This window comes from Ceratocystis lukuohia (genome assembly GCF_044167205.1).
Source record: "Ceratocystis lukuohia strain C4212 chromosome Unknown Supercontig8_pilon, whole genome shotgun sequence".
Lineage (NCBI taxonomy): Eukaryota > Fungi > Ascomycota > Sordariomycetes > Microascales > Ceratocystidaceae > Ceratocystis > Ceratocystis lukuohia.
The window spans coordinates 1,425,693-1,442,230 of NW_027263527.1; the positions used below are offsets into that span (position 1 = coordinate 1,425,693).

Here is a 16,538-nt window from a genome sequence, read left to right on the forward strand (position 1 = left end):
AGGAAGGGGAGAGATAGAGAGTGCGAGACAAAGAGGGCGAGAGAGCCAGATGGAGATAGAGATAGAGGACGAGAGAGGGCGTGAGTGAGGGAAAGGAAGGTTAGGTGAAGAGACAGATTGGCCTAAAAAAAAAACAACAGAGAAACTGGCCTGTAACTATGTAAAATAGGATGGCTTTTTTCTCTTTCTTTTTTTCCCCTAATTCTCTCTCCTTGTCTTTATTTTGTCGGTGTGCAAAGCAAGACAAGTCCCAGACCCAAAACCCAATACCCAAGGACCTAATAAGACCAGAAGCAAAAGCCAACAAGCATTGGCACTGGCACTGGCACCAGTGCAGACACAGACACAGACACAAATGCTAGCCAATACCAAGCACCAAGCTTCTTCCTTTGGTCAGCCCAGCGCAGCACAGCACACAGCATAGCATAGCACACCAGCACCACCCAATCCAAATCCAAATCAATCTGCACCAAACTTGCACTGCATCATTCTTTCGGCGGCCCCCTTCCCTTCTTTTATACTTTGATGCGTCCCCTCCCCCCCTTCCTATCCCCCCCCCTTCCTGTCTCCCCTTCCTGCTCTGTCCTCAGAAACCCCCCCCCCCCCCGTCCGTCTTATCGTCTTATCCTCCACCAGCCCAGCCCAGCCCAGCCCAGCCCAGCAGGAAACCCAAGCCAAGTTCCCAGAGAATCCGCGCAACGGACTACTGAGAGAAGAACTCTACCTGCTGCTTCACATTTCTCGCTGCGTCAGATCGACAGCCCTCGGTGCAGAAGCGGCCTTCCTTCTCCTCTTTTTCTTCTCTTCCCTCTCCCCGCCTCTACTCCTTTGTCTAACTTCTCATAAAAGCCCGATGCATGTCTTATAAGAGAGTCTCACTGAGACAAACAAAGCCCGCCCCATTTTATTTTCCTTCTGCCCTCGTCTCCCCTTGATATTACTTGCTGTGATTGGGCCGTATATAAGACGCTAGGTCCACAAGCGACACCACTCCCGTCTCTTCCTCTCCCTCCTCCGAGACGCCTATAATGTACCGAGACGTCATGACGGCTGGCTATGCGACTTCCCCCGCTCCAGCTACCCCTTCTGGGACTGTTGCAGTACCCCGGAATCTTCTCTCACTTGGTGAGTTTCTTGTCTGTTCGTTCCGGTGCTGCTTCCAATGTGGTGGCACTCTGATGTGATCACTATGCTGACAATGGAGATTGAGTAAGACGGTGGGGGGCTCCAAAGCTTCTCATCTGTGGTATTTTTGCACGAGCTGATGCTAGAGATTCAGAAACTCCAGGATCTCAAAACATTGCCTTCGCCATGCCGGTACTTTCACCTCATAGGCGGTACGGGCGTAGGAGGGTGAGTTGTTGTGTACTCCCTTCATATCTCACTTGAGTCTTACTAACGCCTGTCTCTCTTCCCCTCTGCAGCGTTCTTGCTCTTATTTTGGGCCAGCTCCAGCTATCAACGCAAGACCTACTAGACGTCTGCCGCGAGAATTGGGTCCTGCCCATCTACCGCGAGAGCAGGTTCTTTACCCACCTATTCAAGCGTTGTCAAGCCCGAGTCAACGACCGCCGGCCTTCTGCATCCCACCGCATCCGCCCACCCCTCACCAACTCGCATGTACTAAGAGCATCGCTGCAGGGTCTCGGCCTCTATAGCCATGACATGCAGGGCCTGGCGCCGGTCCCCGAAACCCCTGAGCACGATGGCGGCTTTGTGCACGATACGCGCTGTTTCGCTGTCGCCCGGAGCTGTGATGCAGGCTCTGAAACCCCTATTCTCTTCCGTTCGTATGGTGCACCATCCTCAGCCATCGGCGCATGTCCTGTGACGCAAATGGATGAACATGATGAGGACATGCAGGGTCCGCACCACTCAGACTCGCCCTTCTCCGAAGATTACTTTTCCCAGGCCGCCAAGTGTGTCGTTGATGTGCCCTTTCAGTTCCCTCGCCGGCCTAATAGGGCCATACGTAGCCCAGACATAATCGACGGTAGCTCCATGTGGTGTAACCCTTCCGAACTTCTTCTCCGTGAGGCTAACGGCCTATTCGGGTCCGGTGGTCGCCTTGGGGTTCTTGTTTCCATGGGGGCAGAGCCCAATCCTAGTTTAGGGTGGAGGGTTGACGCTCGAGCCGTGCATTCCCAGATAGAACGCCGTTTAGAAGAACAACACTTAAAGGACGATCAACTAGGAATACAGACGCCACGACAGTGCCGTTATTTCCGGCTTAGCGATGGGTCAATGTTGCCACAAACCCCAGTAGAGCTTATCACACACTCAGCAATTCTAGAGGTCTTAAGCACAGCGGAGGCCTGGGTCGAGGACAATCACGCCGTCATCGAGGAGCTCGCACAGGCTGTGACACAGGCACTAAGCGCTGAAGATGCCGGTGGCCCAGCATTCAGCAAAATAGGTGAGTACTTCTTTTCAATCAATAAAGCCGTACGATATCGTTGGTTGCAAGCTGACAATATATGTATATGTCAATCTAAAGTGCCAGGACTTGCAGTCACAAACTTGGAAACAGAAAAGAAGCCTCTGGCCGCGGAGTCTCGCAAAGACTCCTTATGGTCCCATAACGATGCATCACCTTTGCCTATGATGCCTGAATCTTCGCTCTCCACAACTCCGCCCTTGCCGATTCCCTCACTGTGCTCACTGCCATCGTCTATTGGCCGGCCGCTAGAAATCGGCCACTCTTCGCTTCTCAATGCCGCACGGGAAAACAGCTCGGATGGCCGTTCAGCACGCACTGCCACCCGACTCCTCCACATCCTCTCGTTTCTGGCTCCGAAAAACATCGCGCCTGAAATCATCGCCTTGGCTGCATCGTCACAGGCCGTGCGCCAGGGTGAGACAGCCGGCCACATTAGCCTCACTGGCACCAATTTTCCCATGGCACTGTTTACCCAGCAGCCCATTGATCACGTCCAGAGGCAAAATTCTCCCGTGTCTTCACTGAATATATCCCCTGAACCATGTACTACGGCCTTCGCAGCCCTGGAGAATCTGGGCTTACTCACCGCTGAGCAGCAGCCGGCTCCCAACTGGCCACAGCCATTGACATGGTTCTCTATCAGTCCCGACATGCAGCGGCACGTGCGTCTCGCGATGGGGAGTTCGCAATTGCAAGAGAGCCTGTGGGCTGCTAGCACAATCGTGCACTATTCACTTGCTACCCCATCGCGGTTTCCTTTCTTCCTTGCACAGCGCTGGCTACCACATTGCTACGCTTTGCAGAGGCACACAGCAGAGCTGTTCAAACGAGGCACTTACACCGAGTACTCGGATCACGACTCCGCCGTGCAGTCTACAGTGCGAGCACAGTTGTTTGCTGCCTGCGGATTTGCACCCTTTGCTGCAGCTGAGATGCCCGATGCCCTGGCTATTCTTTACCAAAATTACGTTGTTAATGGCAAGCAGGCGTGCTTAGATGTCGCCCTACAGGCGTCACTTCTGTATGCCGATATCTTGCTACAGGCCAATCGTCCAGTGGAGTCTGCGTATGTGTGTGAAGAAGCCCGACAGAGGGCGACAGAAGCGAACAGATGTTTGTCCCCATCACAAATATCACACAAGTTAGGCCTGGCCCTCCGTGCAAAGGAAATCTGCGCACGGCTTCTTGCCGGAGACAAAGAGTCTGTTGATGTCAATGTCGATCTGGATATTTCTGCTATTCGTACCGTTGCTATTGAAAACAGCAGTTATGTGTCGTCTGCTACCGACGTGGATGTAGGGTTACTCCTAGACATCGCCTACGCATATGCACTATTACGTGACTTTTCAGCTGCCATGGAAGTCGGGAATATGGCTCTCCAGGCTGTAGAGCATTGTGCAGTAGACCTAAGCGGCCCAACTCTGGCAGTCTATCGTAAAGTAGCCATCATTGAAGCACAGAGTGGACGCGGTATTGCACAAGGACAAGGCATAGAAAGACTGCGGCGGGCGGTGTACCTGACCAAGGATGTTGTTCTTGACAGCGACGCGGAAATATTGCGTACGCAAATCACACTAGCCGAGCTGGCACTGCTGAAAGTCGAGGCTGAGAAAATGAGCCGCGGTGACGACGAAGGCACCCAGAATGCGGCCAATACCGTAGTTTCCGATATCTCCAAGACTTATCAGGCATGTCGCCGTCGCTTCGGGCCACGTAGTCCTCTCGCCCGACAGGCACTAAGGATCATGTGCGATGCTTTGCACGCTAGTGGAGACATTGCTAGAGGCCTGAAAATGCTTGACCGTTTCCATGAATCATGCAGCGAGGAAAGCCCCGCCGAGGAAGTTGATACAATCATAGCTCTCAGAATCCGAAGTCTCCCAATCGAGATGTCACAGGTTGCCCGCGCCGCTGAGGACCAGCTGGCTGATCTTGGAAGCAGGGCGAATGCAAAAGCGTGCCTAGAGAGGCTGGAGTTTGAGTATCGATGTTGGATGGATCTCGACAGCCAATTAATGGATGCAGGTGATTCACTTCCTCGGTGTGGCCAGGCGTACTATTCAAGGGTCATGGATTCAGAAATGATAGAGGAAGCTATAGAAACGATTAGCAAAGAGATCGAAGCCTTTGATATGGCGGAGGCTGTTGAGCGGCATCTCCGGATCCTAAAAGGATAGTCACGAAGGATTGCAGACCCGAATAGAATAAATAGAAAGACCCGTTATCATTATCTACACCAAGTTAGCAAACACGCTAATAACAGACACATGAAACCATTGGTATAGTAGATTCGCTCCTAGCCAATTGGCGAAAATGATACTAAACAAAGGGTGCAAGACCCATCGCATTTCCGCTTCGTTCTCATTCTCCCCTTACCCCTTCGGCTTCATTCCGAAACCCGAACAACCCTCCCTGTAATCCCTTCGAGTCCCGTTTTGTCCTTTGACCCGCCCTCAAGTAGCATCACCTGCGAGTCCATCTCTATCCATTCTCGGGATGATATCAAATCAATCACCACCTCAGCCATATCTTGACTCGTGTCTTTTCCATTCTCAGTATCCATCCCAAACAGCCCCTCTTCATCACCACCATTCCCAGTCGTGACATCGTGGTCTATGCATACACGCACCTTTGACATTGATCGAATCCGCGCTGCTGAGCGTACACAGGCAGCATATAAATTAACCAATGCGCCAACCTGGAGTCGCTCTGCATTGCGATACATCACTTGTATCGTGATAGAGCTAGCAGCTTGCAGTGACATCCCAGAATTAATCATATGCTGTGACAAAACAGCCATAACCATTCCGCGCCGAATACTCAGACCCCTGCTTTTTGCTTCTTGATGGCCGTCAGCTCCTACTTGAGATCCGGGGGAGGGCAATACTATTAGTCCAATGGTGCCCACTTGGTCAGCCTGCAGTTTTGAAACAGGAAGCCGCAGGTTTCGTATACTGGCAACCCGGGCCGTGTGCCACTTGATTCCAACTTGAGAGGCAAGTACAGTGTTCTTCAAAGCCAGCTTTGCTAATTCAGATGACGCCCGGTGCGAAACTGAAAGACCCATGCCGCCGCCAGATGGTTGATCTCGAGGGCTCTGCGTCTTTTTTGGGTCGTCTTCAGATGGGAAAGGCCCAATTACAATTTCATCGCCGACCTTCAAAACACCAAATCGAAGATATCCGGATACTACTATACCGGTCTCAGTGTCTTGGTCGCACATGCTGTCTGGCCTAGCGTTACGTAAGACCGGCACATTGAAAACATCATCGATATGAAAAATACTAGCAGGTTGTTCCGGGCTCAGCTCATTTGCCTTTGGCGGCGCAGGAATAGGAAGGTTTTTCAACAGTGAATGTGTCATGCCGATGCCTTGACCTTTAACAGCACTGGTCAACAAGATTGGAATGACACGAGTAAAGTCGCTACTAGCAGTAATCGAATCGACAACACTCTTGACCTTGGCATTGTCAGAATCTGGAATATGTGTAAGAGTTGCATGACAGACTTGGTCTGGTTGAATGATTTTTGGCACTCGGCCGGCGGTCTTGATGGCAGTGAGAAGCTTCCCCAATGTGTGTTGGAGACTACCTTTGCTTGCTTTGTCTAGCTTTGTGATGACAACTGCTAACGGTGATCGAAGCTCAAGGCAAAGAACGAGGTGAGCCAACGCAAGGTCAGGCTCTCCCTGGCTGCCCGCCGATGAAAATACGGATGACGACTCTCCGTCATTAGCAGCCACACAAAGCACCATCCAATGAGGTGCCCATCCAATAATACCACGAAGAGTAGTGCGTCTGTATCGAGGGTGGCCAGCCGAGTCTGATACAAAAACAAGACGTCCTTCGCTGGAAAGCTCATGGATTTCACCCCATGGCATGTCATTATAATGGCTTTGGTAGTTAATGATGGTCCCATTTTTGTAGCCAATGAGCTCCTGCGCAACCGAGCTAGTCATTCCAGACTCCACTTCGTGCCGGTGTTTTAGGAGGCTTTGTCGGCTCATGCCACGTCCGTTATCAAGAGTGCCCGTGGTCAAAGTTCCAAGCAAGGTTGATTTTCCCGAGGCGGTTGGGCCCGTAAGAGTGACACGAAGTTGATCAGTTGATGAAGGTTCATTAGCATCAGGGTCAGTCCCCCACGATAGGAAGGTTGCCATGTTGTTTTTTAGGCCAGGAGTAACAAAGGCTTCGGCAACCCAAAGACTACCGCGGACAACTAAATTTGGCTGTGTTAAATCATCCCACTCGCCTTCGCCTACAATAATCATGCGCAGGATTTCAACTTTGCATCCAAGGCTAGCAGCCATGACTCGCAAAGTCTTGATGCTCTCATCCATCTCATCGTTTGTCAAACCAACCAGTGTCCCATCATCAGAAACACCAATTTCGTACAGAGCACCTCTTGACTCCTCCAAGCCTGGAGGAAGCTTGGCAGGCACAGCAATTGTATCGAGATCCGTTCCATCACTCGACAGCTGGGGAACTACAGTATCTAGCGATGTTCCCGTATGTTGAGGAGAAGATTGCTGCATTCTCCATAGCAACTGGGTTGTCAAATGCTGCAGTCTGTCATTACGGCTTTGGCTGGAAGACGCAAGGGGAGGAGTGAAGCTGCCGTCCTTAAGCTTAGCGTACTTTGATGTGCTTTGATATGTGCTCATAGACCTAAACTGGCGCCGGGGCCGAAGCAGTAAGTGCAGCTTATATTCAGTAGGGCCCATTTGAGGCTCCGCTTCAAGCTTGTTGATTCTGTAGTCTGACAGCAAATCAGCCTGCACGCCATTGGGGCAGCCCTCGTTGGCGGTGTCTGTTAGAGGGGTGGTAATAGGAGTCTCGCTACGACTCCGCAAAGGAGATGAGCCCAAAGAGACAAGCCATGGGGATGATACACGAGTCTGGTCTGTCTCGCAGTTGAAAATAGAGGCCATGGCGGTGGACAAAACGGAGATAGCCAAACAAGCAAACAAACAAAAAGACCAACTATGTGTAAATGCAGATAGGACTTCGCAGATAATAAAAGAAGCCTCAAGCGGGTACTTGGGGAGTCGAGTTTAAATATAATGAGTGTAAAGAAGGCTTTAAACGACCAACAGTAGTAGATTCGTGTATGTATGTCATCGTTTTTCTGACGATAAAGACAGGTAAATAGCAGCTCCCTTTGAGCACGATCAAGATTCGGCACTCAACAAAGGATACTATGATGGTTTATAATTAACAGGGTCAAGAAAGGAGAAACAAGTCGTCTGTCTGCGAATAAAATAGCCGCGAAGCTAGTTAGCACAAGACCAAATAACCGTAAAGGCAAAGCAACGAGCCTAGATCAAAATTTGAAATTCATGAGTCAAAGGCACTGCCTATAATCCGAGTCCAAGCCCGAGTTCAGGTTCAAATCCAAGATGACTGGATAACTTTGCTTAACATGAGTCGACGGCAGCTTATTGGGCCAGTGACGAGGTACCTTGGTCTAAGGAGGTCCTAGTGACGCATCGGCGAAAGAGTGGCTTAAGCCAACCAATCAGAAGACATAAGGATACATAGGAGAAGTCAGGAAGGCTGGTTTGACGCAGGAGGAGATGGAATGCAAAACAAATGCAAATGCTAAATATAAATATGAGGCCAGAAAGTTGGCGATGATGGAAGACGGAGGAGAAGAAAACTGGAAATCAAATAAAGGGAAGTCATGAAGTTTTTTCTTCTCTTTCCATTCTCAAGTTTGATCAAGCAGGTGCCTCTTTTGCAAGCAAAAATGAACAGAGGCTTGCTTGTAAGGAGTAGGAGCCATGCTTCTCCTCCTCTCACCTTGTGCATCATGCAACTACTAAATAGAGATGGAGACAGTACAAGTGACACCTAGCTGGCACCGTCTTCTTATAGCCAAAGACAAGAAACATGCACATGTTTACATGTACACAACCATAGGTGTAAATAATACTTGACCTTTGCGATCTTTGATGCAACGACTTTCATCCACCCCTAACCCTAATGGCAACTTAAGGGGATAACAAGGCCCCCCTCGATGCCAATTCCTAGGCGTCTCTCCTCGAAACCAACTTCTGACATTCGCCTTCTCCAAGCGACTCCTCTTTTTGCCTTTGGGCTAGCTGTATCAGAAGTAGGTACAACAATTTAAACAAGTTGTCCATACGGCGGTTTAGTACAGTACACATATTCATATTGCCGCAGGCCTCATTATATCCTTTTGGCTCTTTTAAAGACTAATCTCTATTCCTTTGTTATCCCTTTTCTACTTCTTTTTTGCTCTTTTCTTTTCTTTATCAAATCACTTGATTGTCGCTGTCCCTCATCCTCCCTCACTTGAGCTAAGCACAGCCAGTTTGCTTGCTGTCTAAGGCTAATAGGCTAAAGTAAGCCTTCTGGTTCGTCTGCCAAACTGGGCTTTGATCCCTTTCCCCCTCCTCCTTATTCTCCTCTCTTTATAACATTCTGCTGCTTTTCTGATTATCCATCGTCTAATACTATTCTAATATAGAATTACCGTTGCTTGTCTATCTACAACTCAAACTCTCTCCTCTCCGTCTACTAAAATGCGCAAGCTGTTCAAGAAAGGCGATAAGGACAAGGGCTCCTCTGCCCCTGCCGAAAACCCCTATGCCGCGGCGCCCAAGAACAACTATGCTCCCTCAGTCACTAGCACTGCTTCTGCTGCGCCCTCGTATAGAACGCAGGACCCGAACCCGTCTCGCCCTATGGGTGGCCAGCCGGCGCCTAGAAACAATAGCTATGGAGGTATGCCGCCTCCGCAACAGCAGCGCCAACAACCACAGCAGCAATACACCTCAACCACTTATGGCTCCTCGTCAGGCTACGGATCAAACCAGTACGGAACCTCCGCTGGCGGGCACTATAATAATGCTTCCCGTGGTCAGGGCTCGTATGGCAATTCTCAAATTTCTGATCAGGCGCACGATGTTAACCGTGCTAATCTATTGGATGGCGCCAAGCCTGTTGGCAGCAGCTACGGCGGCTTCCAGAGCAACCCGTATGCTACGAATGCTGCGCCTCCGGACCCTCAGAACCCCTATGCCAACCCAAATGACATGCAGCAGCAGCAACAGCCTCGCGGGCGATACTTTGATCTCACCCAAGAGGAGGACCCTGATGACCGTGAGCACAAAGATGTTGCGAACCAGTTCCTTGAGGAGAAAGCACAAACCAACAATACCCTTGATCGCATCATCCAACTGACCGCTGGCATCGAAATGCAATCCGACGACATCTCCCAGCGCATAGAACGGCAGGAGGCTAGTCTGGATAACTATGAAAGAAACATGGATATCGCCAACGCCAAAACTCGGCAGGCTAAGGCCGCTGTCAAGGATTTGTCTACTGCCGATCACATGTTCAACTTCCGCACACGTGGCAAGCGGGAACGTGAGGTTGCTGAAAAGACCGAGCGTGATTTAGTTGCGAGACAGGTCGAAGACGAAACCCGTAATTCCAGACACGAAAGACAGCGGGCCTTCCAAAACGCCATGGAAAGTCAGCCTAAACCCCGCTCGACCTTTGAGCGCAATACCGGCAAGAATAAACTGGCCTTTGACTTCGACGACGACGGCTTCCAGGCCGAGAACGACGCTTTGGATAATGAGTTTGATGATAAGATGGACGTGGTTGAGCGTTCGATTGGTGTTATCAACATGCGCGCCAAAGGTATTGGCTTCCAGATTGAACAATCCAACCAGCGGTTGCCTGGCCTCACTGAAAAGGTATGTTTCCACCCATCGGACTTTTTCCTTTGCTAAGCTAGCTATCATGTCATTTACTAACAAGAATGTGTGGCTTCTTTTAGACCGACAGCGCCATTGGAACTCTGCAGGACACAAACCATCGCCTGCGACAGAAAATGGGCCAGTGATTGTGGTCGAAACACTTCACTGCATTTGCTTCCTGTGGCTATACAGACCGTTTTGCTCTTTCCTTGTTCCGTCTTCTTGGATGTTTCCTTCGTTGCTTATTATTGATACGTGTCTTAATTGATTTCCCTCCGCATTTTATCTTCTGCCCTTGAAGGGCGTTAAACGTCGGATGTCGATGGCTGGGCGCATTATAGATATCATGAAATAGATGTAACCCTTATGTTATATACAATTAGGGTTGTGGCAACATTGACAACATTGTTACTATAAAGGCGGTGAGAGGCCCAACAAGTTACGGCCTGGCAGAACTTTATAACTACAGTCATTTTTTTCTAGTGGATAGAATGCTGCGCAAAAAAATTGTTAGCAATTATAATGATATACTCAACTTTTCGACGGTAATATTGCATAGAGCAAGCGGCCTCTTTTATAACTTCTATGACCTCATCCCCGTCGCATACTACCTCTTTATCATAATACTAAGGCGGTTAAACTCTAATCAACAAAACATCAAACGCTCATTGTGTGCCGCACACCCTATCTCGCAATGAGTTCTGAGCCTCCACGCAAAAGAAAGAAGAAGTCCCATGACCCCAATGTGGTCATGTTGGGAGGGAAACCTCTCAATTTAGCTGCCCTCCTAGATGAGCCCCCCAAGCGCAAAAATCCTGAGCCCGAACCCAAGCAGACGCCAACACCCGCTACAGCCCCAAGAAACGGCAATGAGCCTCATACTTCTACGTCCCCCGAACTCTCGCACCATAGAAACTCACTGGGGCCATTTAAAAACCGACCAGCCCGAGGGACCTATGGCAAGGGAACTCTACGCGATAGTCGATGGAAGGAGAACCCGGTACTACTGAAGACACGACAGAAACTGCCCATCTGGGCTTACCGAGATACCATTCGCGAGGCCCTAATACGCAACGATACGCTTGTTGTTGTGGGTGAAACTGGATCAGGAAAGTCTACGCAGATTCCGCAGTTTCTATACCAGGAACCGTGGTGCCAACGGCGCAAGGCCAAGGTGCCAAACTTGTCAGAGCCTGTCAACGTTGGTGGCATTATTGCTGTGACGCAGCCTCGGCGTGTGGCTGCTACGACTCTAGCGCACCGTGTAGCCCAGGAGGCTGGGTCGCCTCTTGGGCGGCCGGAGGGGTTAGTTGGCTACTCTGTCCGTTTTGATCACAACGTGCCGAAGGGGACAAAAATCAAGTTCTTGACAGAGGGTATGCTGCTCCAAGAACTCTTGCAAGATCCATACCTTAGACAGTATAGCGCTGTAATCGTCGATGAAATTCATGAGAGAAGCGTTGATGTGGATCTTTTGTCCGGATTTCTCAAGAAAATTCGCATCGAGGGCATGGAAAACCGTGGCGGTGTGCCACTCAAGGTCGTCATCATGAGTGCCACTGCAGATGTGGACGAAATGAAAGACTTTTTTTCTGAAAGCACACCAAGCGAAGGGCCTCGAAACCAAGATAAGGAATGTAAAAAAAGCTCTAGCAAGATAGATTCCACGCCGGCAGAAGAGCAACGACAGGTCGAGGTGCTGCATGTCAAGGGTCGCCAGTTTCCCGTTGAACTGGAACATACACCTCGTCCAGTAAATGATTTACAGGACCAGTTGCTTAAGACCGTCTTCAAGGTCCACACCGAGGAGCCCTTTCCTGGAGACATTCTAGCTTTCATGACTGGACAGGAAGACATCGAGGCCGCAGTTAAGCTGATTGAGGAATACGGAGAAACATTGGCTCCCAATGTGCCTCGTATCAAAGCTTTCCCCCTCTTTGGCCAAATGTCCATGGAGGCCCAGCATGCCGCTTTCCAGCCGGTAAAGGAAAAATTCACTCGAAAGGTTGTGTTGGCAACCAACATTGCCGAAACCTCGGTCACTGTTCCTGGTGTCCGGTATGTTATCGACTGCGGCAAAGCTAAAGTCAAGCAGTTCCGCACACGTCTAGGCATGGAATCGCTTCTTGCTAAACCAATATCCATGTCTTCAGCTATCCAGAGGGCTGGCCGTGCTGGTCGTGAGGGCCCTGGCAAATGCTTTAGACTATACACTCAAGAGACTTTTGACTCTTTGGAAGAGCGTGACCTCCCTGAGATTTTGAGAACGGATCTGATGACAGCCATATTGACCATGAAGGCCTATGGGATTGACGACATCCAGGCTTTCCCTCTGATAGATATGCCTGAAGTTGAGGCTTTGGAACACGCCTTGGTGCAACTTTGCCTCATTGGGGCCATTGACAAAGTTGGCCAAATTACCGAGCAGGGTCGCAAAATTTCCAAGCTACCTGTATCCCCTACATTTGGTGTAGTTCTCCTTAACGCTGCTAAGCCCGAGTTTGACTGCCTGCTTGAAGTCATCGACATTATATCGTGTATCACCTCTGGGGAAGACATCTTCCAACACATCCAGACCGAGGAAGTGCGTGAAGAAGTTGAAGAAATGCGCAAACAACTCTTCCGCAGAGAAGGTGATCTTATTACCCTCCTCACCACAATGCAGCTGTATGCTTCAGAAAATGCCGACCGGACAACTTGGTGCCAACAACGCCGCATAAATATGCGGAACATGCGCCAGGCCATGAAGATTCGCAAGCAGCTTCGTGGCCTGGCAATAAAAATGAAGCTGTTGAAGGAGGCCCCGCTTGCTGACCCGCAGCCGTTTGTACCGCCGTCCCCTGAGGGTGCCGATAGCATCTTGAGATGTTTTCTCAAGGGCTTTGTATCTCGTACAGCTATGCTACATCCAGATGCTAGTTATCAAACCGTAGTGGGCAAGCAGAATATTGCTATCCATCCAGCTAGCGTACTACATGGTAGAAAGGTTGAGGCCATCATGTTTCTTGAAAATGTCTTCACCCAGAAGAATTACGCCAAGAAGGTGAGCGCCGTGCGTGCAGACTGGCTGATGGGAGAATGGAAGACGGGTGTATAAACATGCAGTAACACGCATCGGCCGAGGTAGATGAGTCCGCCTTTTAAAATAAATTCTGTGTGTTTTCCCCAAGCGGTAGCTGTAATTACATGCATATTATAAACAAATTTCTTGGATAGTTTTCGTTTTATATTGTTTCGACCCGAAACACTAGAAGTCGGCATGCATAGCAATAAGCCAATTCTGTGACTGAAAAACAGAGTGTGTGCGAAGGAAGTCGAGATCTTAGCAAGATGTCATACAATAGCAAAAGAATCAGACATTATAATACGACCCAAACGCCAGCCAACTCCAGCTAAACACGAAAGCAAGAAGCACCAAACTACACCTCGTATGGCTTTGTTTGAGAGCTTAGAAAGAAACAGATATCCATGTAGTAGAAGTAGTCGTGATATTCAAAGCGGTTTACGCCCTCACCATTCCGTAGAATAATGTCCATGTCAGGATGAACCCCGGAAAGCCATTTATCAAGCCTCCCCCCCAAAAGTCAGCGGCACCACGGAAGTATCTGCTCGTATCGAAGGGCTTGTGTCCGGAAGCAATGGACGATGGCGCAATACGCAAAAAGTAGAACAGCAGCGATGTTGCGATAGTCAGGGCGATGTAGAATAAGAACCCGGCGTAAGATTCGAGGCCGAGAATGCCAGCCGAGACACCGAACAGGGAGGCAGTCAAGCTCTGCAGATTGGAAAGGGCCTATGCCGACACGTCCAGATGATGCTGTGTTAAATTGGGGTTTCATGATGGTCGCGGCTATTTGATTGCGCGGGGCTCAAGACGTACCTTGGCATTGTGCATGACAGCTTCGGGAACGACGGGGCTCAGCTGAAGCTGCTTCTCTGTTGTCGACATGATTGCGCTGTTTTATGTGTGAATTTTTGTCTGGTGGATTGGTTGGGTAGGATAGCTGGCGCTGATTGCTTAGCAGGACTATGGTAGCTTCGAGGTGGCCATATTGCAGATTGTTCCACAAGACACTGGTTCGCAGCAGCTGCCACAGAGTATCTGACAGCTGCCGGTAAAATATGGCGTTGGTGTGGCTAAAGTGGCGCACAGTAGAGCTTCTATTTTAAGATTGTGGAGCCGTTTCTGTCGGGTAATTCCTGGATTATTATGCATCAATATCGGAGGTCAGCGGAACCCCGAAAAGCCCATAGAAGGCCCCGGAGTCCAGAAGAAATCCTGTTTGTTGACGTCTATCTTTGATACAGAGAAGATCCCTGAGCTCATTATGATACTTCCTGGTGCATTGTGCTCAGGCGCCGCATGAAAAAAAACCCAAGTATAATATCGTTCAGCTGCTCCTGCATACGACTAAATTACACCAAATGCATAGTGAAGACGCTATGGAAGGGGGCCATAACCAAGATAACCAAGGGGCACACTATAGTTTTTCAGGGCAATTACTGAGCAAAAAGTAGGAGCAAGCCAGGGGAGTATGTATTGCTGCGGCAAGGGAGAAAATGAACAGCCTTAAAGAAAAGTATCAACCATGCCAGGAACAGAACAAAAAAGCTAAGACCAAAGCGAGGAATGCTGCTAACACAGTTTTTGTGTTATGTTTACTTCTCACACGTGGGCAAACAAAGGGGAATGGAACATAAGCTACATACATTAGATTCTCTAATACACAAAACAACAAACACGCAATAATGACCTTACTATTATACGTAAACCCATCTCACTGGACTTCTTCAATGAGCACTCTGACACAAAAAACGAAACATGGACAGTGTGGAAAGACGAGGTGCTCGGGTTTGTAGGCTGCTTCTAATCGTTCGGATGAGCAGGAACAGAGTATAATATATTGGACGTTCAATGTAACGCCAGGAAACTTCTCAAGATTATGGAATATCAGAAAGTTGCTCTTGGACAACATGTACATATGCTGGTCAAATCCTAAGCCTCAGGCTTTGGCCGACGGATGGTCGTTTGAAACCCGACTTACAATTACTCAGTTATTATAAGGAAGGCACCAACAACAGCAAGAGCAATCTTCCGATGAGGCAACTACGCTCTTATAGAATTTAAATACTAATTCCTTTTTTTTTCTCATCACAAGGCTGCCGTGGCAAAAATGAAAATTCTTGTCTAGTTCTTATCTCATCGCTGGAATCACACGCTTAACTGGCATCGCAAGCAAGCATTTTGTTACTATTACTTATCATCTTATCGCCATCGTCATCGTCATCGCTACTGCGACTGGTCGACCCGCTATTCATCGAAATCACATAATCCGTCCTGTGCACTTGACAACTCCGCTTCAGCTGCAAAACCCACAGCGACTGCTTTCTCCCCATCATATCTCTATTCATTTCGACATAGTGCAGCATCTATTTCCACCCTTTTCCACAAGCTCCGTCTCGTCCTTATCAATATACGACGCAAAAACCAGCCTTGCTCAACGAAATAAGCTTGGCTCAACTCAACATCTTTGATTGCCCCCTCTTCTTTCTGTTTCCCTTTCTCTCTCGACCCCAGTTCGACAACAGTGGCGACGCAGGTACTTCGCCTCAATCGAACAGCAAAACCCGCTTAATCAGCAATCAGCGCACTCTTGCTCCCCATAAGACAAGGCTCCCAAGTCTCATTATCTGTATCTTCAATATTACTGCTTTTATTTGCAACTGCAACATAACAACTACCTAGAGAAGGAAACCTCAAGCAAATAAGTCTAGTTCGTTGCTTGGCTCCTTGCCTGGCCCTTCCCAACTCCTGTCCTCACAAGTATACAACCCCCCCCCCCATGTCGAGATCCCCTGTCCAAACAAGCGAGGTCTAACTTCTAAAGCGGTAGGTTGGACAACCTTTGGCCAACTTTTGGTCAACACAATAAGTCTCGGGGAATATTCCTTTGGGCAAGCCCGAGAATCTGTTCAATCCCTCTCAGGTCCTTTTCCTCGCCCTGTCCTTTTTTTGTCTTTCCCAAGTTCCCCCTGTGCCGCCTGGTTGTTCGGTTTCGTTCAGCGTCAAACTTCAGTCTCAGTCCAGCAGCACTTGTTGCTGTGCTGTTGCGCCTTCTATAACCACTCCATCATCTTTTAGCGACCTGAACACCTACAACATCGCTCACGATAAAATCGCACGATAGTCCCGCCCAGCCGCCGAAGCCGTGTTTGATAACTCCAAGCTTACTTGGGCCAGCCTTCGATCTGATAAACAGTTATCCGTCAACGCTTTCGCGCGATCTTAACGAGAAGTCCAATCGCGGTCTTGAGTTTTCATCACCGCCTCGCAAAATCAGAAAAAACGGCAATTGCTAGTACCTT

The 16,538-nt window shown here is 49.2% G+C and overlaps 5 protein-coding genes across 5 annotated transcripts; 3 read left to right on the forward strand and 2 right to left on the reverse strand.

The window, feature by feature from the left end:
• Nucleotides 1-1,028: 1,028 nt before the first annotated feature.
• On the forward strand, nucleotides 1,029-4,617 carry HOO65_080356 (uncharacterized protein; the record flags this gene model as incomplete). The annotated part of the gene is made up of 4 exons (XM_071004126.1): nucleotides 1,029-1,125; nucleotides 1,335-1,353; nucleotides 1,425-2,416; nucleotides 2,498-4,617. 4 exons carry the CDS (start codon nucleotides 1,029-1,031, stop codon nucleotides 4,615-4,617), a joined length of 3,228 nt encoding a protein of 1,075 aa, XP_070856586.1.
• A 209-nt stretch (nucleotides 4,618-4,826) lies between these two features.
• Nucleotides 4,827-7,370, reverse strand: HOO65_080357 (GTP-binding protein; the record flags this gene model as incomplete). Its single annotated transcript, XM_071001541.1, has 1 exon — nucleotides 4,827-7,370. One exon carries the CDS (start codon nucleotides 7,368-7,370, stop codon nucleotides 4,827-4,829), a length of 2,544 nt encoding a protein of 847 aa, XP_070856587.1.
• Nucleotides 7,371-8,987: 1,617 nt separating this feature from the next.
• Nucleotides 8,988-10,205, forward strand: HOO65_080358 (synaptosomal-associated protein, 23kDa; the record flags this gene model as incomplete). Its single annotated transcript, XM_071001542.1, has 1 exon — nucleotides 8,988-10,205. The coding sequence occupies one exon, from the start codon at nucleotides 8,988-8,990 to the stop codon at nucleotides 10,203-10,205; it is 1,218 nt and encodes a 405-aa protein (XP_070856588.1).
• Nucleotides 10,206-10,866: 661 nt separating this feature from the next.
• On the forward strand, nucleotides 10,867-13,269 carry HOO65_080359 (putative ATP-dependent RNA helicase prh1; the record flags this gene model as incomplete). Its single annotated transcript, XM_071001543.1, has 1 exon — nucleotides 10,867-13,269. One exon carries the CDS (start codon nucleotides 10,867-10,869, stop codon nucleotides 13,267-13,269), a length of 2,403 nt encoding a protein of 800 aa, XP_070856589.1.
• Nucleotides 13,270-13,674: 405 nt separating this feature from the next.
• HOO65_080360 (ER membrane protein complex subunit 6) lies at nucleotides 13,675-14,121 on the reverse strand (the record flags this gene model as incomplete). The annotated part of the gene is made up of 2 exons (XM_071004403.1): nucleotides 13,675-13,965; nucleotides 14,053-14,121. 2 exons carry the CDS (start codon nucleotides 14,119-14,121, stop codon nucleotides 13,675-13,677), a joined length of 360 nt encoding a protein of 119 aa, XP_070856590.1.
• Nucleotides 14,122-16,538: the final 2,417 nt, after the last annotated feature.